The 26,839-nt window shown below is 45.5% G+C and overlaps 1 protein-coding gene and 1 long non-coding RNA gene across 3 annotated transcripts in view; one reads left to right on the top strand and one right to left on the bottom strand.

The window, feature by feature from the left end:
* The window catches only part of ADCY5 (adenylate cyclase 5), a 206,168-nt gene extending 182,255 nt beyond the window's left edge, over positions 1-23,913 (bottom strand). Inside the window, exons 1-2 of one of the 2 annotated variants that reach the window (XM_027885098.1) lie at positions 22,984-23,080; positions 22,792-22,912 (exon numbers count right to left, since the gene is read on the bottom strand). In XM_027885098.1, the coding sequence (XP_027740899.1) occupies positions 22,792-22,887 (96 nt within the window). In that variant the 5' untranslated portion in view covers positions 22,888-22,912; positions 22,984-23,080. Of the gene's footprint in view, positions 1-22,791 lie in introns of both variants that reach the window. The other variant, XM_027885097.1, reaches the window with a different exon arrangement.
* A 955-nt stretch (positions 23,914-24,868) lies between these two features.
* Positions 24,869-26,839, top strand: part of LOC114058106 — a 14,077-nt gene continuing 12,106 nt past the window's right edge. The window contains exon 1 of the long non-coding RNA XR_003571373.1: positions 24,869-25,408. This is a non-coding gene — a long non-coding RNA (uncharacterized LOC114058106). The remainder of the gene's footprint in view (positions 25,409-26,839) is intronic.

Below are 26,839 nucleotides of genomic sequence, written 5' to 3'. Positions count from 1 at the left end.
AAGTGGGCATGATGGTTTTCTAATACATGATTGGGGTATCCCTCCTCTACAAGTCCTTTGACCCATCACAGCCATGCAAGCCTGCATCCTGCATTCCTGCAGCCAGAGCCTCAGACAAGTGGGCCGGTGTTATGGTGCCTCCTGATTTACCATCCTGTTTCCTTCAGAAACAATGTGCATCCCTAGATGGCCTGAAATAGAACAGACATCTCAGATCTCCAAAGGGATTTCCTCTCTCTCAGGTGTATCACCTGAGACTGTCCCTGGTGTTGGGGGCAGAAGCACTTTAGGTAGGTCTGCTGGCCAACCACCCCCCAACTGTGAACAGCTTTATTTTACGCTCCCAGCTGCAGCTGGGACTACCAACAGACACATCCCCAGGGACTGGCTTGCACGATAGGAAATCTGAAAAGTGCAATTTATCTTTGCTACCTTGCCAGCTCTCTAGGCCAAATGTTATTAACACAGACAATAAAGCAAAGGGGAAAAAAGAGAGATACCATGCCCAGCCTTGTCAGTGGAACAAACGCACCATGCCCCAAACCAGCCTTCGCTGGAATTTCTGTGCCCACACCAGTGCAGCAGGTGTGTGCCTATCTGAGGATGTCTGATTATCCCACACTGAGAACTTTTAAAGCCCGTGGGAGCTAGAGTTAAACCTGGTTGCCACCAATTCCTACTGTGAACAGTCATTCAAGAACATTCCTACAGAGAAGCAAGTCTGAACCTTTTGGTGGGTTTAAAATAGCTCTCAAACAACTTGAGCTGCGCAGGGCTGGTTTGGGGAGTGTTTCTGGCAGGATTGGCTGAGAAGGCCCAGGTTTGCATTTGTACTTTTGACTTCTCTGTTGTAGGTGTGATGCTGCAGGAACCATGCCCGTCATTGTGTGCAGGTATGTCCAGACAGTTTTGCTCTTCCGAGCCCCTCTGCTTCTCCTAAAAGGGGGAAATCTCAAGTCTTTTACTCTAAACTTTCCTACCTGCTGGCAGGCTGTTTCTCACCAGAGGGCATGCACTTTCCTGGATACATAATTTCCCAGACACTCTTGAGGGAGCTAACTGTCTGCCTAGGATTCAGATGGATTTCTTTCAGGTCCTGGCACCATATGCTGTAAATATATGGTATGATAGGAAATGGGAATATAAAGGCATGAGGTGTGACAGCTCCTACCCTAAGATAGAAGTTGGAGATTGGTGTGGGACATCACACAATAATCAAGTCACCCCAGGTATTAAAATGGAGCCCATGTTGCATTGGCTGAAAAATCAGAGCAGACTGAACAAACAGAGTGGTTGGCACTGCGAGTGCCAGAACTCAGAGCAGCTGGTTTCATCCTCCTTCCTTGCATCTTGTGGCTGACCCATTTGCTCCAGCTGAAGATTTTCTTGCAGTTTTGGCACTTAAAAAAAGTTTTGCCGGAGTTGATGCCGCAATCTTCATTCAGGGGAGCATTGACTGTGTTTTGCCTCCAACTGTGCATTCCCCCCCACTGCTGGGCTGAGAGTCTCCATGTTCCCACCAAAGCCCCAGAGCTCACACCAGAGGACAGAGGGATCGTGTACCATCTGAGGTGGGAAAGGGAAAGACACTTTTCAAAGAAATAATCTGAACAGACCAATGTGAGCGCCACAGCCTGAGTTAACTTTAGATTTCAAGTGGAAGAGCTGCTGGCGACTTGCCCAGATTCCCTGGCCTGCTGCCTTGCCAAGTCCTCAGAGACTATTTTTATCATTATTTATTTATTAAAATTAACTGTCTTGGGGCTGGACCGCAGACAGACGGAATCTAAAAATGCAGACGCTCAACAGAAAGCTAGCTGGGAGGTAGGGGGAGAGGATAATTATAATATCTGGTCCTGTCCCACTGAAGAGCAAAAAAAAAAAAAAAAACCAAAACAAAACTAAGAGGGTTTGTGGCTTAACAGGCTTGAATTCTTGCAATTCTTCTAGGCACCACATTGCCTAGAAAGACAAGATGCTGGCTCACCTGGCAGGTACACGTGCCATTTCCATATAGACTGGCAGACTGGGCCACAGCTTATGAATTTGGAGAAAGGTCATGTACTAGCAAGAGCAAGAAAACAATGCCATGAAAGCTGACAATACACTGTACCAATACAGAACAGGAGACCACTTCAAGGAGCAACCTGAATCAGTAACTGATCCTGCACTACAAATCATTTTTATCTGCTGGGATGCTCCACAAGAAAAGCACTCTTTTTTTTTTTTTTTGGCTGCCTGAGACCACCACATTATATCCCACAGGGTGCTTGTTGCAAAGCACTCAGTCAGCTTCTGCTTCTACATATCTAGTGTTTTGCTAGTGCCTTACAAACCTAAAGAGAAGCTCTTCCCAACCTGTGCTGAAACGAAGCCAAAGAGGCCATATATCCCATATTAAGCCCAAACCACACTGCTATTTGGAGAATGCAAATCCAGCCAAAGCCACAAACAAAACGGATTGTTCTAAAATGCATTTCCAGATGGATCGCGATGAATGAAATACAGAACACCTACAAAGAGATTTCCATCTTCAAAAGGAACCAGTGCATCTGATCTCCCCGAAAACCAGGTCTGGGAACAGGGAAACTATGGAAATGGAGACTAACTTTTTCTACAACAGAAATACAGTCAGATGAATGCTTTCCACCCACAGAACATAAAGCATTTTTTCTAAAAGCAAGCACTATTCTGGTTTCACTCAGAATAGCAGAAGCAAGGCATGTAAACCACTTGCTCAGGGTCACGCAATACAATATGGTATTGTCAGCTCTTTGACCTTGCTTTTCCAGTGCTTACCTTGCCCTATTGTGCTGCCTGGACAATGTGTTGATAGACAACAGGCTTTCTAATCCAACAGAGCCCTGTAAATCACAGCTACCAGTCTGCCCACATCGTGCCTGGGTTTCACTGATTCAGGAGCTGGTGGCTGTTGCCAGCACAACACTGATGCAGGAAACCTCATCGTATTCACACATTAACAGCATGAGCCTTGCAATCATGACACAGCATACCGCTGCGAGCGCCGGCAGAAATCACACTCACTTGTGATGCTACTGGACAGACACGCTTCTGCAGGACTGGAGAGTGGATCTCAGTGGTTCACATGACAGTGCACATCACCCTGGTAGGACATTTTCCCTGGTTTCACTGAGATTTCTTGATGCAAAAGGATTCACAGGTACAATGATGCTTCAGCACACTCTGAAAAAGCCAGTATGTGTGTGGATTATCTGAAAAATTCAAGGTCTCTCCTCTTTGCACCGATCCAGGCCTGGAATTTGAGTGTTCTCCTTAGGCAGGTTGAAATTGCAGCCCAAACCACTGTGGTGCTATTAGCACAAGATTTTAGCAACACCTTATAGACTAAATGCAAGTATCTTGCTAAAGAAAGTTTTGTTTGTAGTCCAAGCCTCATGGCCCATCAAACATAGAGCACAAAATCTTCCCTTCTTCCACTTAGAACAACACTTTAGCTAGGAAGGTCATTTCCATGAGATGTGCACACATTTCAAAATGTAAATATAGCAGGGCAGGAAAAGAAAAAGGACTGTTTGACTGCTAATGAATCACCCTTGTTGAAAGCTTCCTTTGGGGCATTCTGCCATCTGAGTCACTTTGCTCTGCATGTTTCTGAGCTTGGCTCTCTTCTGGCTTCATTCACCTGACATACATCTCCCTTTAGGTTGCAGGGATATACACCTCAGCTTTTGCAACTATATAAGCCATTAGCTGGCCAAGCAGAGAATATATGGATATATATAATTTAAGATCACTGCGAGGGCAATGATTAAGAGAACAAAAGCATTCTTTAAAACAGCATTTTTCTTTCAAGAGTAATCTTGGTACAGTCAGAACAGCACTTCTATACCACTCCTCATCTTCAGGAGAACTTTGCTAAACATTAACTAGCTGCTCCTCATATCGCTTGTGGCGTGGTCTCTATAAACACGCATTAATTTCCTCATCAGTTTAACAAAGATGAGACTGATAAATTAAGTTGCTAGAGACCACAGCTTATATTAAAGGCAAGCACCAGGACTTGGGTCTTCTCAAGCCCTACGATTTGGCCTGTCTTCTAACAGTGGAAGTGTTAACTGCCTTCTCCTCTTTTATTCTGATGCAATTCCGTCAGATCCCAGCCGTAAGATGCATTAAACCATAAATAACCACCTCAAGAGCTGTGCTCTGGCCAGTTTCACTCCTGTTGAAACCATACACAACTTCAACATGTACGAGCACTAAAAAGCATGTTATGCTCCTGCCCTCCCTTGTATCATCTAAAACTGTCCTTATCCTCCTTCTGCAGGTAATTTCAAATCCAGCCAGTTCCCAGATTTGGATCTCCACATGCCACAAAAATACTTGTATTGCCACAGCACATGCTTCTTTTGGTGGCTGTGCCAGGCTAGGCAGGTGCATAGTGTGCATTAAACCAGGCCAGAAGATGTATCTTCTGCTGAGGAGGAATCTCATCTGGTACAGCACATTCCCTAGCCATGATTCCTCCAACATACCCCCCTCAGAGTTCCCTATCTTAACGAATTCAGTTGACACTCCTTCATCCTCAGCACCTCATGCTTTCCCTCCATCTAGCCCTGGCAGTCTCCACTTCTTCCTTCTGGAATAAGCTTCAATAGGTAAAACACGACTATAATAAAATAATAAAAGCATGAGAAGAAAGCTGTGTGAAGCCTACCCTTTGCAAAGCCACAAGACACCACAGTCAGGATTTGCTTTAACACAAGATCCAATCCCCCCCAGGTAACACTTTTGACATAACTGCTGACCGATGCTACTGGACAAGGCATGCAGAGGGAAAAGGATTCTGCAGAGTGCTCTGCTTTGCCTGCTGAAAGCTTCCTGACAGGAGCAGACATGGTAAAACATCCTGCAAAAAGAAACTGAAATACACCTGCTAGTTGTTGAGCCTGAGTCACTTACAGAGCCTCACTAACATCCAGGGTGATTACAACTGAAGAGACACACCAGCTTCGCATAGTTATGGGTCTGCTTGCTCCCAGTAATTTGGCATGTGCAGGAGGGCACTGTAACCATACTGTGAGAAGCTTCTGATCCACGAAGTTAACTTTGCCCAATTCCAGAGGCTTGAAGCCTGGAAGAAGAGGTGGTGGCAGCAACACAAAGACAGGGCACAGAAGCCTGCCAGCAGATTGCGTTAGATGGATACTGACCCTTGGATGATTAGGCTTGCTAGTGGTCTGCTGTGTTTATAGTTATACAGCAGATGGTTCCTTTAAAACAGAAAAGCTCAAAACAGGAGGTAGCCCTGCCACCAAGTTGTTTAGTGAAAGTTTCCTACAATTTTTCCATTGTCAGTCCCAGCTGAGAGATGTTTGTTATGCAGAAATCACACGTGAAAAAAGGACAAGCATGTGCATGCCAGGAAACTTCTGCAACTGTTATTAGTCCCAATGTAGGATCTGTGGCAAGACAGTCTGAGTCTCATCATCAGAGTACCAGTCTCTTTCTTCCATCTGGCCCCTTGTCCTCTCCTCCCTTCACCCTCTTCTTTGAAAACTACTTCAGACAATTTTGAGCAATTATTACACACACAGCCTGTTGCCATATGCCCACAGCCCCACTCCAATGCAGAAGCAGGTCTTGGGCATCCCTGGCCCGTTTTGGTGACACAGCCAAGGCTCTGTGGTTCCCTGCATCCCACATAGCACACCATCCGACTGCTAACTCAGCCAGCTCATGAGATTTTTCTTAGCAGGCACCAGATAACACTTCACAATTCATTTTAATTGCAACTTCTTTGCAATGTTTTTCTTTGTTCAAGGGAGAGAAGAAAATTAAAGAATTGGTTGATCTGGTCCATATTATAATACTGGTCCTTGCTTTCAAAAGAACAGAGACAAGTTTACTCTGAAAATAACTCCAAGTGACATCTCCCAGCTGCCTCTCCTCAGCTCCATGCACCATCGTACTGATTGTCCTGGTTTCTCTCAGTCTGCTGCCCTTACCATCTCCATGTAGGCCCCCAAGCCTCCTCCACCTTACGCATGGTGCTCATTGCCTCTGCACACACTCTCTCCTACGCATCCCATTTTCAGTTTGACCCCTCCCAGGGTTCCACAGACCTCATTCCACTATCCCATATATCTCACTTCTTCTCAACAGTGAGCTGCCACTGCCTTCTCTCCATGGATAGCACAGAAGGGGGTGGAGAACAGAGGAAAACAGGCAGGATTGCAAACGCAGAACTCAGCAAGGAAGCTGTTGGCCAGCCATTAGCACCTGTAAGTGCTCCCTTTCACCTGCACAGCACAGGCCACACAAATAACAAAACCAAACAGACACCAAGCCTCTGAGTCTACTGCATTTTCTTTAATTTCTAGCAGAAGTGTTCAGAGTTTAGTCAAAAGCACTGGGAGAACCTTCTCTGCTCTGCCACACCAATTTCCACTGCGGATCGCATCGGTAACCAGCGTGCTGCAGCATGCAGGAGTGGTCAGGAAGCTCAAGCCTGTTCAAGTGCACCTACATTCAGAAGTTGGACTGAACAGTAGGAAATACAGAAGCCCACAAGATTAATACTTATTCTGTAGAAGTGGCTAGAGGCAAAAGGAGGCAGTCACACTGTTTAGTCAATAAAAAACTCTCTTCAGAGAGATTTTAGATGTCTAAATTCACAAGACCCCCACGGGAGCTTTCAGATGCCAAAGGCGTCCCATGCTGAGAACTCAGGCACTATTGGAAAGAGTGGCTTTGGAAACTTTGTTTCAAAATTTAACAAATACAAGAAGATGTAGGAAAAAACTTCTACTCCATCCTCAGACCTTTCCTTCCTCATGAGGCTGGAGAGCCGAGGACCTTGGGAAGCTATAACCATTCCTTTTGTCCTGCTAGGTAGATGGGTCCAGCTATGAAATGCTGCACAACACACCAAACCCCACTGCATTCTGGCACCATGACCCTACCATGATCAAGACACACGAACTCTGTGCATGCTCATCCACTGTGTGTCACACTCCATAAACAGCTCTGCATGGAGAGGGATTCTGCTGTCTACTGGGGCTGATCAAAATACCAAAATCTTGGATGAGACACACGATCAGTGAAGAGGGCTAGAATACAACCTCCCAGACTGAAAGCAAGGGAGTGCTCACGAACACAGCTGCTCGAAAAAAATCTCACCATTCCATACACTGTTCGCTTATGACAAGGTATGCTAGTCTGGGGTGGGGAGGGGGGAAAGTTGATTTTTAAAAAGTAGCTAGGTTAAAACAAAGCTCAGCCACCGTCTTCTGTACCACATTACCATAAAACCCTCCAAGGCAGATGCCAACATGCAGCTGTGCAGGCAATAGCCCCAGGACAGCCCCAGAACTCGAACCAGTTCAGTGCACAGTAACGGAAAGAGGTGCCAGCACAGCTTCCTCGGACTCTGCTGACAATGCTGTTTTGTTCTTCCATAAAAATGTTTTGTTTAGGGCCCTCTTTGAAAATTCCATGATGACACACATGCAAAGTGCCAGCACGGACAAATGTGCTCCTCCAGGATTGTTTTCACCACGGTTAATATTCTACCCCCCAAGACCTCCTCAACCACAGTCTGTTCCACATGTTCATTACTTCATGAGCAGGGATATGCAGTCCTGTCCACACACAGTTTCTGTTTGTCTGCCCCTGCTCCTCCCAAAAGTCACCAAGCACTCCTGTGGCAGCTGCTTTTCAGGGAGTTTGAAGCTGGGTTTGCAGGCAGCCACAGTGATGGACCTCGCATGCCCCGAGTGAACTCCATCCACCTCTGTAAGTCACACAAGGCAGTGGTCCTGATGACAGAAAATCATGGCTCAATTCACACTTCTATTACAGAAACATCAGCATAACAGCATAGGATCTCAGCATAAGAAAGTTAGGAAGCACTTGACTATTAGTGCCAGCTAAGTAAATAACCTCCTGATTTCCTCGGCAAAACAGCACTTGACCCACATTTTCTAGAAAGCAACAGCTTGCATGTCTGAGCAAACTCTACTTAAAAAGAAAGAAAAATTGACCCACATTTGAACTGTCTCAGTAATCACTGGTGCATAAAAAAGGCTCCCAAAGTAACACCATTAACCCAGTGTGTCATCCCCAGTGGAAGAGTTCTCTAAGAATTTTACAGAGACTAAAGCTGAACTTTTTCTGGCCTACAGTGTCCACTCAGACTAAAGCTAGTTACTCCATACTCCCATCCAGAGCATTCCTGCCCAGCTTCTGGGGGAAAAAAAAAAACAGCTTACATTTCAAAAATATATATCATAGACTACCAGCCTCCTATTAAAAGACACTGTAAAAATACAACTTGTCAAACATTAAAAAACAAACCTAGATGGGTGATCTATGGTGCAAGGTGTTTGGCTACAATGAAGAAGGCAATAGAAGGAGGCCTGCACCAAAACTTTATTATCAATTTAACATGGCCCACCTACCCTTCCATGCCCTCCTCCTACTGCCAGTGACTTGTAGGTCTCTTCTAGTATTTTAATCCCTTACTTTTCCTGCAATAACTGAGTATTCTGCTGGAAGTTTTTTGCAGACCTTTCCCATTCACTCTCATTTTAAAAATCTTTCAGAACAGTTAACATTTTGATTAAGAATCATACTCCATATATATGGAGTTTAGAGACAGACCATTATACTCCAGCATAAACACACTCCAGAGTCATCGCTGGTCACAAATAAACACGGCATAACACAGATATTTTAAGGCCCCCATCACTGTGATATCTAGTTCAAGAAGACAGATAACAGGACAATTGCTCTGCAGTTTTCCACCGGCATGTTCCTTCACCAGGTGAGGACACTTGTAGTGCAGCTCATCAGAAACCACCCCAATGTTCTGCTGAAAAGAGGTCAAGAACCAGGAGTGACAAAGCACGTCAGGGAGAGATGATGCTGGATGTCTGCAAGGCCCAAGTGCAGCACATCGGGCAAGTCATGGCCTGATTTTCTAGAAATAGGTATCGTTTCCTTCGCAGTGCTGGTAGAGAACAGGCAGGTGGGCCAGGCCAGGCAGCAGAAGAAAGAGGCAGGATGCCAAGGTAAGCCTGAAGCAAATTAAATATCAGAAGGCAGCAGGTTCCTTTGAGACTGCTTGGGTTGCTCTTTTGGCAGAGGAGGAAAGCAAGCCATTAAAGAGGCAGAATACACCCGTGTCGACTTCATTTGCAGCACTAATTGCCATGCACGTGCACTAATTGCCCTCACATGAAGTGCAAGGGAACGGGCACTACTTGAATTCCGTGCAATAGGTGAGTCTTCCAAAGTAACTCTTGTTGGATCATGCTCGCACCACACATTCCACTTGCACCAAAGAAAAATGGAGGGAATCAGTGAAGTATTGTTTTTTCATAAAGTTATCCACTGCAGTTTATTTAAAGACCAAAAAGGAAACTTTAACCAAACTGCCAGAGACATTCAAAACATTAACACAGTTTGGAGCTTCTTACCAAGGCAAGAGAAAGTAACAGGCACTGAAATAACCTGATCCCTGCTGTCACTGTGGAGCACAGGGCAATGGAGATTTAACCTGCAGCCACCTTATGCGACTGTCTTTTCTTTTGACAGTAAGCAACACTATTTGATCGCTGTCAGTGAAAGCTGATGGCTGCCAGGACTCATTCTAGTTACCTGGACAGATAAAGTGCACCAGAAAAATAAACACCAGTGGCAGGAACACAGAACTGCACTGCCTGGGACCTTCTCCTGTGGCTGTTTACATCACTGAAGAGGTGAAAGCAAGGAAAAGGCAGAGGAAGGGTGGGATGCAGCAAGTGGAAAGATCATGCTTGGCCATCCTCTCTCCTGTTTTGTTTCCTGGAAAAATAGAATGGTGAAACAGTGAAACAGGTTGCCCAGAGAAGTTGTGGATGCCGCATCCCTGGAAGTGTTCAAGGCCAGGATGGATGGGGCTCTGAGTAATCTGCCTAGTGGAAGGTATCCCTGTCCACAGCAGCGGTGTTGGAACTAGATGATCTTTAAGGTCCCTTCTGACCCAATCATTCTGTGATTCCACAGAAAAGGGTTTTATGCCCTTCCCTCCAGCAAAGTCTGAGAGCAGCATATGTCCCTGTCAGGATGTTAACATGTCCTTAACATCCTCCAGCTGCATTTGCTCCAAGCTCCTTGACACTTTTTTCTCACTGGATATTACCCACCCCTCTGAGCTGCCCACTCAGGTGTGCATGTGCACCTCCCAGACTACCTTGGTCCAAATATATGGACTAAACTAACTTTGCTTGAGTTGGGCTGCAAAAAACATTTCAGTTCCTGAGTTTGACTTTTTGGCAGGAAATGCTGTAAAGTACACACAGCCAAAGCACTGGAAAACCAGAGCCTCAATGCTCCATTACCACTTAAGGGAAGAAGAGAAAAATGCACCTCTCACTATTTTTTGTTTATTTTTACAGTATTTCTTCCCAGTTGTGTTTTTTTTTTTTTTCCCCAGAACCTACAGAGGAATAAGGCTGGGGAGAGAGGAGACACTGCAAACACGTCTTCCATCAACATCTCTTATGCACTGCAGGGTGCCTAGTACAAGACAGATGCCTTTCAGTAATGTGAGGATTGATCAGTGTAAATCAGTCACTATTGTTCTACACCAGCTGTCCCTTCATACAGAAAAGCCCTGAGGGGAGTTAAAGGCATTTTGCAAAAGCCAGAGGGAAAAAGGTATTTTTAGTGATAGGCAGAAAGCATTTAGATTTCAACTCATTTCTTGTGGTGCTAAACAGCAACCAGACAAAGCAACAATGGTTTAGGGTATGGTCTGAACAGAGGTAAGATTTCTTTCAGATCTAGCTGGGACAGGGAATAGCAGCAGGAGGAGGTATCATGGCCATTAAGATTCAGAAGTTAGTTAACTCAGCCCAGGAAACTGCATCTCTGCCTAAGGCTACTGTTTGTGCAGAAGGCACTCTTCATGGGTTTTTTTTCCCCCTTTTACTAAAAGAAAAAAAATCAACACTTTCACTCAGCCCGGACCCAAATGCCATTTCCACCAGCAAGCCAATGTTACAATGCCACCCATTTGGAGGGAGCACAATATTTCTCCAATAACCTTCAGCAGGAGGTTTGGCAGGCAGGGAGCTGTCACAGCATCTTCCCATGAAGTCTGACACGCAGAAGATACACTCAGGCTGCAGCGAGGCACCAGCTCAATGGCGTATGGAGTATTGCAAATGGATTAAACAGAAGGAGCTTCTCCCAGGAAAGACACAGAAGAGCATCACCTGCCACCTCAGTGTTTAACAACCTGGGATCCCAGACACACAGTCCCAGTCACAGCTGCTAAGGAATTGGCAATGGAAAGGTTTGGTCTCAGCCCCAGCCAAGAGGCCATGCTCTGACAGCAGATCCTTTCTCTGTGAAGGATGAGGTGTGAGCAGCACCCCTCGTACAGAAACGGGCACATCAAGGAGACGCTCATGACCAGGGCTGCTGAAAAGCAGTTTGGAAATGGGGCCAAGGGCTGGCTAAACATCACAGATAAGCTCCTCTCTTGATTCTGTCCCTATCACAACTGGCCCCAGCCCTTGCCAAGGGGGACAGAATGTAGCACAGAGGGTGGCACTATTTCTAACAGAAAACTGCATATAAGGGCAATACACTAAGTTAATAAAAAGTACTCCTGACTTACATAAGCTACAGTCTTACCCTGGAGATATTACAGTAAAGATTGGTCTGTTTAGAAAAGTTCATCAAAATAAATTGAAGAAAATTATTTAAACCTGTGAGAACACTTCTCTTAGCAAGCATGACTTTATTTAGTTTGCATTCCCTCTGGAAGTGAATTAAATTAACTTGGTCCATTTACATCTAAAACAGACAAGTAAGGTGGTTTCAGCAGTGGACTATAATTTCTGTATAGTGGGCTCTATACTGTGGTTTAACTAATCCACCCAGTGTTACCTTTCCTAAACATTATTACTTGGACAAACCTTCAGTGTCATGACACAGCCAGATACTCATTACCTACATTAGGGAAGATGGAAAACAAACAAGCAAAAACAAAACTGCAGTCTCCTTAACTTTCTCTAATGAGAAGTGAAAATATTTGCAGGAAATACTTCCTTAAGTATTTTTTCCACACTCATTTCGACCACAGCTGTAAAATGCATACACTTTTAAGAGTCCCTGAAGCAGTCCTGGAGTGCTAAGAGTTACCTAAGCTATCCTAACAGCTGAGAAGGACTGGGCACCAAAAGGGAAGTCACCTGTGAAAGGACATGAAACCTTCAAGCTTACTGCTTGTACTGCAGTGCTTTCAGGAAGGCCTCACCCAGGGATGAGACCCAGCTGTGCCAGATGTCATTCAAATGTACCGTTGGGACAATAGAGAAGGCAGACTTTGGGTGGGGTGGGAACTAAAGGCAGGTGAAACTAAGCACCAGTTTCAGCTAATAGTCAGAAAACTCTAGTGATGGACAGCTCCTCTGTACTGTCTGCTCCTACCCCTGGCTGTGCTTGCTTGCTTAAAAAAAATAAAAACAAAAAACCCACCAACAAAACAAACAAATGAGAAAACACATCAGTACCTTTGTGACCCCTCAGAGCACATATACAAAGGAAGTTTTTTTTCAGATGGATTTGTGATTAGTACCTGCCACAAATGGTTTAGGCTGACTTGGTCTTGGTGCAGCAGGATGGCATAGCTGACCTCTGGAAGTATCCTTCAACCCTTCCATCTCTGGTTTTGTAGCTTTCAAAAGTTATCAGTACATCTGTCATACCAGGGAAGTGATGTTTGCTCCAGGATACTGACACCATGAAGAAGACACAAGCCTAAATTCTGTTCCCTCATTTTTCTGGCTTGTCAACAGCCTTGCAAATTTCTCAGATATGATAGTAAACCCACATATGCACAGCAGCTATTTGGTGGTGTACTGCTAAAAAGTCCAGAATAGAAATGGAGAAAAAAAAAAAAAAAAGCCATGTTCAATATCAATTAAAAAGGCAAGAACATAATTACCCAGTACGAAATCCAAGCATGATGTCAGAACCCTTTCACAACTAACACATCTGTGTTATGTTTTAAGGAGATGCCACCAACTTAAGTAGAGAAATACTCCAAATATGTTCCATCACAGAGTGTTATAATCCTGTCTTACTAAAAGCAGAGAGGAAAAAAGGTATTGTTTCAGTTCACCTTCAGTCACAGATCACTGCGGATTGTTTTTTCAACTGAAAAATATTGTACAATTCTGCATTTAAACTTTTTTTTTAATTCCATGCCATCTGAACAGAAAAATTGTTCAGTGAGTACCATTAAATGAGCTTGATAGTCCTTTCTGGCCTTAAGACCCAGATAGTTCACCACCACAACAGCAGTTCCCACACTAGAAACCTACTATAGTTTTAGAGACTGCATTTAGCTTTCAGCATGAGTGAGACTGACATTGTAATTACACCTTCTCCCACCATGCTGCAGAGCATTCTCTTTCCTTAGAACCACAGAGCATTTCCTACTTTCCTCTATGAGATTACAAGTAACCACCTGCCTAGAAAAAAAGAGATCCCATTCAGAGGGAAACATCTTCATTAATAACATATCCCTTGGTCATCTTGTTTGTGCAACTCTGTGCATAAATACCCACATGTTAAGCAAGAATACACACACAAAGCTGCTGTTGGGTACCTTACAGCAAATGGAAAGAGTTCATCACTCAGCAAGCATGTCTGAGTAGCTCTGTCATCTGCAGGCTGGCCAGCAAACTACTGTTTTCAGAAATACTGATTTGAGTAGTCCCTTACCACATTGCTAGCTCTAAGAATTCAGTTTTCAGAGTCAGAGGGACACAGAGATCAGTGCTTGTAGCATTTAGTCTAGAGCAGAGAATTTAGGGAAGGAGCCATGGCTTTTTCTGGAAGGGAAAATACAGCCAGGGAACTGTTTGCATCAGCAACATTTTATGACAGATTCTTGTAAGCAGTGTCACAGCCTTTTCTTTTAACTATGAAGTGAGACAGAATGTCTTATACAAGCTGCAAACATATTTGAAGAATAAACAGTTTGTGTAAGTTGCCGCTTTGAGAGATCGGTTTCTAATGTCTGGGGGAGAAGAAAAAGAGAAAACACAAACCTTTCTTTATTTCTATTCCCTCTGTTGCATCAGCACAGTCCTTTGTTTACTGTCTGCAAAGATGCACTCTGATACTAGTGGAATGTGCACGTTAAATTTGTAGAGCAGCTTTAATTCCCAAAACTCAACCTCCCAGAAGCAAGGTTTCCCAGGAAAAGAGAGGATGATAGCCAAGCACAGCAGTACCACAAAGACCCAATTCACAGTAAAAAATTTGATGGGTATTACATGGGTGTGTAAAACTTTTCATGAAAAGAAAAGGCAGTTTAATATTTCATCTGGAAACTCATCACTCAAACTGCAAGAGAAGCAGTCTAGGTAAAGGAATTATAAACAAAATAAGGGTAGGATTGAGGATGCTTTGAAATATACTGCTCTTCTGCTATTTCTGCTACTGTGAAGTAGGAGAAGCCACAAATGATGAGTATACAATGTACACTACAGACAGTCCTGATAACATCAACACACAAATATGATTTGTGTTCCTGATGTCTGGGGAAGGGAGTAAGGATACATGGCAATTGCATTAGTGACTTAAAAATATGAAAGAAAAAAAAAGTACATAAGAATATTTTATTTACAGAACAAAGCCTGAAAATACAATGAAACTTTCTATAGTGAGTGCTGTAACAAAAGTCCTACTCAGCATCAGTGAGGCCAGCCTGGCACCAGAAGCAATACTGTGGTGATGCCAACGCCGCCACCATTAATTCTTGAAACTGTGGGGGCTTCTACTACTTGTAAATGCATCATCTTTGTGATGCAAAACTGACTGTGTCTGGCTGAAGCAGTTCACAGGCTGATCTATCTACCTATCTGTCCTGATGGGACAGAGCTCTGCAAACATTCAAGAGCAAGGCTGAAAGCAGAAGGCAGAGCTTTAAAATGTAATGTGGAGTCCATTTCTCTGAGTGTCAGAACAAGACCATTTCATGCTGAATTCTACCACAAATCTGCTCAACAATGGCATTCCTATACCTGTCAGTGGTGAAGCTGGCCAGACTCAGCACCATCCTAAAACATCACAGATGGTTTCATTGGGAGTGGTCCAGCTGCAGGGGCTAAAGAGCATTTTGACTCTTGTCTTGGCCTGACAGTCCTTTTATGTGTGATCTTAGTAAGTGCTAGAAGCTTCAAGCTTTCTTATGATAAGGTGAGAACATTTAGGAGTTCAGGAGACAAATATTAAAATTCTTGTCTGTTTCCCACACCCCCTCATAACTACATTATCCTTTTTAATATCTTTGGGGTTGTGTTTTTTTCATTCACATGAGATTTCCCCTTGGGTTTTTACCTAGCCTAAGGACTCCAGAATAATGAATCATATTAAGTTTCTGGCAGCAGTAGGATAAATCTCAGGTAAAGCCAAAAAAAAAAAAATTATTATTTTTTTAAAAGTATCATCAATGTCAAAACAAAAAGAAGAAAGAGCATCCCATGGATGAAAGATATCACAAGTTCAGATCACCAGGCTAGACTTCAAGGGAGGGAAGGAACTAACACTGAGTATATCCCACATCAAAACACAGGACTCACAGGAGATGAAAAAAGTCACACAGCAGTTATACAGGAACTCCACCCACTTCCCTGTGGAAGAAACTGTGAATCTTCACATTCCTTGCACACACTTTGTCACTGTCCTATCCTTCTGGGCCATGAAAAAAACCCCATGTAGCACATCACAAAATTGTGTAGCAGCTGGAAGGCTCGAGGGAGACTCTGGTGCACTCCAGCTCCCTCCACGTTACATTTTCTGGGCACAGATTACCTGTGCAAGGTGCCATGTAAATCCCACAGTATAAAGCAGACAGGAGGACAAAGCTTGCCCAAGGCTGGCAAAACTTGGAGCCCTGTCTTCTACCTCCCCAAACAAAAGTGGGAATTTCCTCTGAACCACACCCACCTGCACAGGGAAAACAAAATAAGAAGGAAAACAAAACAAGAAAAAACAAGATAGAAAAAAAGACAATAAAAAAAAGAACAAATACAGAAAAGAACAAAAGGAGGGAAAAAAACAAAAAAAAGTAAGTAAAGACAAATGGGAAGGACAAACAAAAGATGAGAAGTGGAAAAAAAGAGGAGAAGGGGCAAAAAAAAAAAAAAGAATTCAAAGACAGGAGCTTTTCAAAGCACAGGTTCTCAGAAGCCACGACCAGCTACAGAGTGGATCGCTTTTCCACACCCATGGAAGCTGCCGTCAAATTAATTTCAATTTTTACCTCTCGGTTTCTCAGCTGCTGCTGGAGATTTTTCATTGCATCTTGTATCAGGACAGAAGGAAAGGGTTTTTTAGTTCAATTAGAAAATGAGAGTAACATCCAGTAGTACTAAAATATGATTACCAAATCAGCTATTCCCAAAAGACCGTAATTATTCCAACTACTGCAATGGCCAAAAAGTTAGCAATTGTTCCACTTTTCTTGAAAGACGGAGAAGGAGCTATGGTACATGACTGAAAGATTAGCTAATCAGTCGCAAATTGAATGCACTTGGAAAAGAGTCTGGTGCCCAAAGTTCACATTCCAGCTGGGCTGAGTCCCAGCCCTCTTCCACCCCAGACCTTGGCAGCGCTGCCCACACAACAGCGAACTCGGAGCAAAAGGGTATTTAGGAAGCACTGAGCCAATTCAGGCTCCAGGAGGGCACGACCAGTTCCAGCGAGCCTTTAGCACCAGGAAAATCAGCATTTTGTATCCACTGCTGTCAGGTTTATATATCTTCTGAATGTGGTTAATCAAAAGAGACCATGTAAATAAGATGTCCTGCCTTGAGCAGGTCTCTAACAGAGAACAGCGGGCACACTGGTGTCAGACAAAGCCATCAAGCCCAGGACTCTAAAGGACGAGTCAAGGACTGCTTTGTGAGATGAGGGCACAGAAAGCTATCCTTTTACCTCATGCATCTCAGTGAATCCCAACACTTTGCTCAACTGTCTTCACCTCTCCAGAAATAAACAGAACTAGCACACTCTGCCTTTCCAAAAATGTCATAAAAATACCTAGAAGGACAAGTCTTTTGCTATGCACCTCAATCATCCCCATTAGGTTTCATCTTCAATTCACCAAGATCCAAACCAGCTATAAGACCGCGATTATCACCATGAGGCTGAGAGAAGTTAGTCAAATGGGTCAGTTTATCAAGACAACAAACCTATTAAGAACACAGGAACATGGAAAAATTGGACGCACAGAACTCTAACACTATCATACTAACAGCTTTTGATACCAGTGATCATTACAGTGAAATATTAAACTAATTCATGGTGGGGAGAAAGAAGATAAAGCAAGGGGGGACATTAGGAGGTGGCAGGATCATAGGGTAATTTAGGAGATAAGAAAAACAGATATGCCTTTGTAAACCCCAAGCAACATATGCATTCCCTAGAGATACAGATAATATTCCTACAAAGGACTAATTGATACACAATACCTCAGGGATTTATTTAATTACCTCTGATACAGAATTACACTAAGGAGGCAACTATCAGTGCAACAGTTCCTGAATATTTGAGGTTGCCATTTTTTCCCTGAACAAAAGACCGCAAATCAATTTTCTCTAACTTCAGTCCAACTGCTGCTGAGGCAGATTCTTCAGTAGCAAGCAGTGCTGGAGCACTTCCTGCTGCATGAGAGCCCTACTGCTGTCAATGTTTATGCAGAACAGGACATTAAGTGCTGTTTGAGGCACATAGTACCTGGCCCCATGTGGCCAAGCACCTTAAAAAGCACATCCTAAATGAACATTCCTCAAATTTATTTTCCAGGTGGAAAAAGTAGAACAGGCAGTAGAACACAACCACAGGAAAACTAACACATGGATTATCTGCTTGTCAGGTAGCTCATCTCTCCTTCTTGATGAATAAAATCTGCTTGACGACAATGAACGCACAATACAGTGACTTGATTAACATACTTCTGAGAATTTGTCTTCTTGAAATCAGTCATCAGCTACATATCTTCAGCATGCTGAGGCTGAGATGGAACACACAGTATCATTTCTCCTACTTTGTGACTAATTTCTTGTTGAATGCCATTCAAACTGCATCTAAAAAGCATCTTTACCAGATGCTAGGAGACATCCACAAGATTCAAGAAGACACGCCGTTACATTATGAAGTTGTTTTTAGCCCTACTGAAGTGACAGTTTATATAGAAAAAGGGAAACAAGAGATTGCATATGTTTTCATACCAGCATCTTCCTAGAAATGGTTAAACTGAAATGCTGCACTTTCAAGAGAGCCACCATGCAGCTGCAGATCAATCACGTACCATTAACATGGACTGACAGAATGAAAGGCCAACACATACACAGTTCTCAGAAGTGAAGGATGAGGAGTATTAATGTAATGCTGTTATGATGGAGACATACAGAAAAGGGTCGAGCAAGAAGGAGATCAACATCAGGAGCCTTGAGTCAGAGCACCGTAAAAAAAAGCCATGTGCAGGGGCAGCTGTTCAGAACTTTGCTATCAGAGATCCTTCGCAGAAGGTTTGCAGAAGTATTTGGGGAGGAAAGAGTCCAGTACATTTCAGCTTCTCTTTCAATAAGGTTACTGACACAAGCCAAAAAAACAAACAAACAAAAAACACAAAACCAACCAAACAAAAAAAGGTATTTATTTTTCATGGTACCTTAACACTCACTCACTTTCACTGAGTTAATAAACTACAAGGCTTCAATGTATGCTTGAACAAGGAACCTCAGAAAGTTACAATAAAAGAGGCTTGGATGGGAAAATAGGAGTAAATCTAACCTCAGTCCACAGGTTTGTTTGATGTTTGTCTATATGGCATTCTTATCCCTTACCCCTAGTCCCGCACCCACTCCCACACACAATCCCCATCCCTTTTTAAGTCTGATTCAGAGCCCAATAAACTCTCTTGTGAAATTCCTTGTCCCTTAGCCCCTAGTCTTACAAAAACGCCAATGCTTACTCAAGACTATCTGCACTGAGGGCAGCTGGGCTCCTCACATGATTTCAGTTATGCATCAGCAGCCCGTACGCTGCGAGCGCTTCCCATGTGCCTGTACAAGTCCGTGGGCCAGCCTGGCAGCTCGTTCCGATTGGAATGGACAGTAAACCTGTGTCATCTTGGCTGTGAATGCAAGGCAGTTTACTGGGAAATACTATATCTCTTTCTCAGTTAAATATTAGAAAACCTCACTCAGACAAAGTAATTCTTATGCGAATTGGGGAGCTCAGTGTGTTTTCAGAGTCTGAAAGTGTATGGAAACCAACACATGGAAAAGGCTGGCCTGGAAAAGATACATTTATATACAAAGAGAAGATGACAGACTTCAGTGCAATGAAACACATTTGTAATCCAAACTGTCCCAGGATAACACAAAGATATAAACCTAAAGGCAAATGCAGTCATCACCTCCCCACTAAATTCAAAAGAAGTCCCTCTAGAATTAATGGAGCACAGAAACACAACCCCCACCACCACCACTTTTAAGCAATCAAGATTTGTAGTCGGTGGAGCATCATCTATTCACTATGCTCTGTAAAGTAAATTCCCCTCCCTCAGCACTGAATAACTTTTTAATATAATGAAATAATTTTTGTATTAATTAGCATTTTTTGTTTCAATCAAACATCAATTCAAGAAGCCAAGACCATTGCCCCTACCCAATCAGACACAGAGGTACCATGTAGACCCACTGCTTTTGATAAGGGTGCTCAGGGTACTCTTTTAAAAAAAAAATACAGACCCCAGACTCCTCCAGGTAGCAAACAGAAGTCAGAGCCTACATTCCAAATGCAGTGTTCCCAGAAGAATTATTAAAAAAAAGCAGCTCCGTTAAGACTGAATAATCAGAACTACCTACTCCTGTCACTTTACCGATTCAGAAACAGCCAACTGCATTAACCCTTTCATGAAGTCTGACTATCACAGACTTTCAACAGAGAGTTTGGTGACAAAGAAGTGCAGTAATGGTAAAAGAAGATAATTCAGACAATAAAACCATGTATCCTCAGCAACGGAATCTAGCAAGCTGCCTTTCTTCCAAAAGGGACTTAAAACCCAAGAATTTCACTTTCTTGAGAAAGAGGAGTTTTTAACAGGCTGCTGAGCCTCATAAAAGTGCTCAGGAGTCTACACAAGAGTCTCCCAGCTTTGAATGTCAGTGTATGATTTCTTGTAGCTTGGAAACAACTGGGAGAGGATTAAAAGCAAACAGCCCCATGAAGAAGCACTTGCTCAGGTATTATAGTTAAAAATGCCATGAAAAACAGATGAAAGGGGATACATATCTAACTTGCCTTTCTTCTGTGACTGCCGGGTATAAAGTACCATCTGGTCACATAGTCACGAATGCATTCACATCCACTCCGGCTCCACAAAACACAGGCTTGATGTGACTGCCAGCGTGAAGTCACTGAAAACAACTTAACTCCCTCTTCTCAATTTATCTGGTTCTTCATCTGCCTTCGCCCCTGGTAGTTTGAAGGAGGAAAATAGGGCTTGCGTGCCATTAGGGGGGACAGAGCTGAACACGACCGATTTCCACGGCAACGAGATACAGCCCCAGTGAGGAAGGCCTGTTAGTAGCTGTGAGACGATGTGCTCAGCACAACAGACTCTTCTCTCAGACAGCCAGAGATAGAAGCCCATGCTCATACACAAACGTGCAAGGAATCTGATTCTTGGCCTTGTACAACCCCACTGAATTCAGCCAGAGCTACGCCAGCGTAGACCACAGCAAGATACAGACGGTGTGAGTAGGAAAAATAAAGCAGGCAATGTGAAGAGACACTCTGCCTTTGAAAACAAAGTAAGAGTACTCCTAGGACATTCCTCATTAACTGAATGTTTACTGTCAAACTGCAGGAAAAAAAACAGCATTAGTATGAAAGGGAAAGCAACTGTGCAATGCACAGATTTGTGCATTCTGCACCATCACCTACTGCCCATGCTTTTACCTTTGACAAGTGCACACTTAATACACAAGCCCAACCTCTTACAAATAACCCTGCAGTTCAGAAAGGGAGGGAGCTGTAATCATCCAAATTCTCCACTGAGAGAGTCAGTCATTTGTCCTTTGTAATGTAGGCTCCTTCCTACTAAAATGCAGTTATCAACACTTTATAGTATGATGATATTTTATGCACTCCTTAAGATCCTACAAATTCAGCTCTGCTCATAACAGACTGCCAGGTCTTCTGGCTATAATCATGATGGGCTTTACCTTTATATGTAAGGATACAGTCTCCAAATACACTGAATTCAATAGGACAAGTCTCTGTTTTCAAAGCCAAGAGCATTCAGAAGGCTTTGCAGGACCAGAGCCCCAGTGGGGAAGAGTTCATGCCATTAGCAAACTTTTTCAAGTCAAGCAGAAAAACAGCAACTGTCCCACTCACAGTGTATTCTCTGCTGGAAGTGCACAACAAGACATTTACAGGAAACATAAGAAAAATATGCCATGCACAGTTTATAAAAATATCTGTAAGAAACTAAGAACAAAGCCAGAAACTGTCCAAGCAGGCTTAAATGGGCAAGAGGGAGAAGAGAGTGATTTCATAGGCAATTTTATATGGCAGAGCAGTGACAGCCTCATCCTTAAGAGGTTTTATTTAAGCCCTACAACTTCTCCTGCCACTGTCATAGGTGGAACTCAAAACAACTCAGAACTAAGACTCAAGGGAGGCACTGCACGCAAAGCTTTATTTTGTAATATGTGATAGGGCTGTAAAGCTAACAAACACCTGATTTTAATAAACAATCCCTGGGTTCACCCAAGCATCAGGGCTGATTCTGTGACAGGCTCATCCCTGTTCAGAGTCCCGCACATCAGAAGGATGACAATTGCCTCACAGCTTCAGCATTTTAAGTTGATGGTTTCCTGATTGCCTCGGTGTGTGGAAAGCTTAAAGCACATGAGTCCCGAGGCTGCTTGCTTTACTTGAAAAGAAGAGTGGCGCCTTGTACTGCTGTTGTTTATACAGATATGGTAATTAAAAATTGCATTGTAATGCATTTTATAATAGTCTTATTGTTCCCGTGAACTGAACTGCTTCAGTTAAACATGATATCACAGCTAAATAATAACCTGCATTTGCACTTTTCTCATACTTTTTTTTCTGGCTGTATATGAACTCTGGGCTTCTTCACTGTAGATATTTCCAGCACATCTCAGAGCAAAACACCTTCCTGCTAAACCAAAAGCCTACCCGACATTCCCGTGGAGCATGCTTTCCAACAACCAAGCTCCGCGCTTTACACGGAACCCACACTCGAACTCAAGAGTGCCACACAAAGATAACCTCTAGCTCATAAAAACAGCCAGATCCTCCCCACATTTCTCAGAAACATGGCAGCACGCGCAGATACCCTTCCACAGGTGTGCTGAGCACAAGGCTGTTTACATTAAATACAGCTGAAGGGCATTAGCAGGGCTGGCTGACACTGCTGGAGTAGCTGTCATGGGAACCCAGTAAGGCACATTTCTTGCATGTTTAGAGCCTTAACTTAGCAGAAATGAGAAAACAGCAAAGCTATAGAAAAAGGTAAGATTACATGCTATTTACCACATTGTACAGCATCCCACCCAGCAGTAGTGACCAAGGGGTTCAACCAAAAGCCCTGTCAGCCTTCCAGCATTGGGCAGGCCTGTGGAAGTCAGACAACGCTGCTTCCCTTGCCTTTCAATGCTGAGCGCACTCCCAAACCCCTCAGGGCTTGCCTACCTGCTTCAGGAGAAACTTATCCTCTGCGTTGATCTTGAGGGAGACGGCCAGGTGGATGGCGGAGAGCACCACCCCGCTGATGACCGCGGCCCTCATCCGCACGGGCAGCAGTGTGTAGATGCTGTAGATAAAGAAGACGGTCCACCAGATGCCCTCTGAGGCGCTCCTGGGCCACACCAGCAGAACTCCTACGACTTGCACGGCCAGGATCACCAGGATGACAGAGTAGCATGCCAACCACATGTGGTCCTGGTGGAAGTCGTTGCGGTTGCACACCATGCACAGCACCACCATCAGCAGGATGGCCAGGGAGAGCACCACGACGTAGGATACCTCATAGTGGCCGTGCGCCGCATGGAAGATCAGCATGACCACACAGACCAGCACCAGCACGGCCATGAGCATGGTGAGGCTGCTCTGGTTAAGCCGAAAGAAGTAGCGCTGGTAGAGGCGTTCCAGTTTCTCAGACTGGAACTTCTTGGACCTGAAGATTTGCAACAGGCTACTGCAACAACTGCCCATGGAGAAGGCCGCCTCGGAGTCCCCCTCGTCCCCGTCCTCTTCCTCCAGCTCCTCAATCTTGGCCTTGATGCGTTTCTCCTCCAGCCCCAGCTCCACCGAGCGGGGCCGCACCTCCCCTTGCTCCCCCAGCTGTCGGGGGCTGGCATTGTTGGGGGCAGCGGGGGAATCACTGCCAGGCGGGTGGCGGGACCGGTGACGTCGGCTGTCGTCACTGTGCTCCTGCCAGGCTGATTTGGACCTAAAGCTCATCATCCTGCAGCCGCTCTCCCCGCGGCTACGGGGCTCGTAGTCTTCCTCGCTCCTCCACCTGCTCGACATGCGGGAGGCCTTCTTGCCCGAGGACCTGTTGGGAGGCGGCGGGTAGGAGTAGCCATTGGCTCGGGCCTCCGCCTCGCCCCAGGCCGAGCGGTGCTGCTCGGTGCCTGCCCAGGGCGCGGGACCGCCGAAGCCCGGGGGGCTCACGCTGTTGGACCGGGACATGCCCTGAGGGACGGGGCCGCGGGCGAGGGGACAACCGCCGGGCACGCACAGGGGACGAGAAGAAAAAAAACACCAAAAGGCAGCGGGCAGGGAAAAAAAAGTTAGGGGGGGAAAAGAAAAGAAAAAAAAAAAAAAAAGAAAAGGCAAACCCAGCAAAAGCCCCCAAAGTCTCCGGAGCAGCCGGGCGTCCCCGGAGCCGGGGTGTCCCCGGCGGGACGCTCAGGGCAGCGCCATCGCCGGCCCCGGCGCTTCGACACCGCCGAGCGCGCTTGGCCCCGCGGGGCCCGGGACGCCCCCGGCTCACGGCCGCTCACCCTCAGCCGCGCGGCGGCAGCCGCAGGGGCTCGGGGCGCCGCGGGGGACCCGCATCGCAGCGCACCCGCACCGCGCCCGCCCGGCCCCCGCCGCTCGGGGCCGCGCGCAAGGCGGGCGCTTCGCCGCGGGCCGGTCGGCGAGGAGCGGGCGGAGGCTCAGGCTCGCAGGGATGCGGCAGCCGGCGGCAGCGGGAGCATCCCCTGCCCGAGGGGCGCGGCGGGGGGATTGCCCGGGGCGGGCCGGGCTGCGGCGGCGCTCCTGCCTCGCCTCGCCTCCCAGCGGCGGAGCCCCGGCGGCAAGGCACGGCCGGCGGCAAACGCGCTGCTCATGCACACGGCCGCCGCTGCCGCTACGCCGCGGTGCCTTCGGGCGGCCGCAGAGCCTCTTCCACAGGCACGGGGGGGAAAAAGGGGAGAAACCGGCAGACCTGAAGGGTAAGAGGAAGGAAAAAAAAAAATAATTAAAAAGCAAAAAAACCGGCAAAAGCGAGGCGGGGTCCCGGCGCCGCCTCCCCGCGCTGCCGGCGGAGCGGTGTCGGTGCGGGGCTCTGCCGGGCACGGCGGCGGCGCGTCCCGGCCCCGCTTTGTGCTCCCCATTCAGCCGCGCGCCCGCCGCGCCGCCCCCGCCCGCCCCCATTGGCGCGGCCCCGCCGCCGCGCGCCGCCATTGGCCGCCGCTGCCACCGCCCCGCCAATGCGCGCGCCCGGGGGGCGGGGCGCCCTTAACCCCTTCGGCCCTCCCCCCTCCAGGGCGCTCCCTGAGGGGATCCCGCGGGGTCTGTCCCCAGGGATGGGATCCGTCCCCAGGGATGGGATCCGTCCCCAGGGGCCGAGATCGGCCCCGCCTTGGGAGGCGCACGGGGCTTGTCTCCGTGTTCTGCCTCCGGGCTGTCGTGTGGGGGAAAGCTGCCTCCTGCTCGGGTTGACAGACGCGGCAACATCAAGCACCGGTGGCCAAACCGGTGAACGAAACGAAGCCGCAGAGAAACCTCCCTCCACCTCAGCACCTGTCACAGGACCTCCCTTAACACAGCGACTGAGGCTGAAATACATACGCGGGCTTTTAGATTTGCCTTGTTTTTTCAGCCACCTGAGCTCCATCCCGCACGTCCGGCCGGCAGCGCTGTGACACCGATTCACTGGAGGGCATTTCCCCCAACCTAGGAGGGGGGCATGGTGAGGGCACCACGGCACTTCCCAACAGGTTTCAAACCCCAGACTCCTCCAGACAGTGTCCTTTCATGTGAACCACTCTTTCTGTAGATGCGAGTGAGCTAATTAATGATTTACAGTGTTTTGAAGGTAAGCAGTATGTGTACTAAGAATAGTATTATTGCTTGATGTTCTGCATCACGTTTTATTAAAAGCAAACTGTCAAATCAGATAACTGCTTAGATTAAGTAGCTGAAACTGGTAATTGTCTAGATGTTTGTTCAAACACTGAAAATCCCTGCTCACAAGTAGTCCTTAGCAGTAGTAGTGCTGGAGCTGTGGTTATCAAGTGACAGAGATAAGCAAGGTTTGTAGAGAGGTAGTATTGGTGGTTACAGTAGGGGAAAAAAAACAGATAACGTTCCAAACACAAGCCTTTCACGTGTCCTTTACACGTGCAAGTAGCTCCCCAAACTACAGCAACTCAGGCCTTTGTGCATTTGCAAAACCATATGCTGAATTTTCAGCAGCTGCTTCCACAGAGCATCTTTTACTCACCAGGAGTGAGTAAAGATTTTCATTAAAAAAATGCACACAACTATTATACCATGATGCTCACTTACGTGGCATTTTCCTGCCAGATGCTACATACTGCAGCTGATCAACTGCATTCACAGTTTGCTTTCCACGAGGAGACATTTTTATATATAAATACCACTGTCTTTCAGATGGCATTTATCTTTTCTTGGGATATTATACAACACTGTCACTATCCATACACTACTTTTCTTCTACTCAAGTAGAACAAAACCCAAGAATTGTGTGGTCAGTTACTCTGGCTGCACAGCGCCTGAACTCTAGGGACAAAGACAGTGAAATGATTCTTCAGTGAGTCGTAAATTGGGATGGGTCTTTCTGTTCTGTACGTGAACTCCCATTTTGGAGTTCTTCTCTCAAAGCCAGCGGTAAAAGATCTCACATTTTCACAAAAAAGTACAACCGTAAAAACAAGTAAAGAGAGAAAGGTGATGCACAACAACTTGATGTCTAAAATTAATTCTGCCTGACAGAAAAATACTATGAAGGCATGTGTAAGAACCAAGCACATTCAACATCAACATCTCACTACATTTAGTTCTGGGTATCAACAAAGCATTGCTCAGTAAAAGGCCAAGTAATTTTAAGGTTCTCATGTTTCACCATTGAGACTAGGTCAGGTCTTACTCAGGTTTTGCACCATGATAGCCTCTGGAAGCCTGAATCTTAGGTGGGACTCCAGGGTATAGTAAGCTATAGCTCCTCCTCCAGAAAGTTTACATATACAAGTACCAGAGAAGAGCAGTTTCAGTTCTAGAGTATCATACATGTTTCTTTTCACTATGTCATTCTGTTTGACCTATGAATAGTTTTGCTTTTTTCTGTTACAACAATTGATGCTGAAACTGAAGACATTAAAATTAGGTTTTTTAAAAAAAAAATTCATTAGCCAAAAGGGAAAAAAGTTGTGTCCTTGCTACAGGGGAAACTGAAAGTTTGTAACTTTAAAAACAGGTAAATATGAGTGGTCAAGTTTAAACAAAG

Source organism: Empidonax traillii, unplaced genomic scaffold, assembly GCF_003031625.1.
Source record: "Empidonax traillii isolate 1590-97213 ecotype Southwest subspecies unplaced genomic scaffold, ASM303162v1 scaffold161:size1573837, whole genome shotgun sequence".
Taxonomy (NCBI): Eukaryota; Metazoa; Chordata; class Aves; order Passeriformes; family Tyrannidae; genus Empidonax; species Empidonax traillii.
This window is presented reverse-complemented; position numbering and strand designations above follow the sequence as displayed.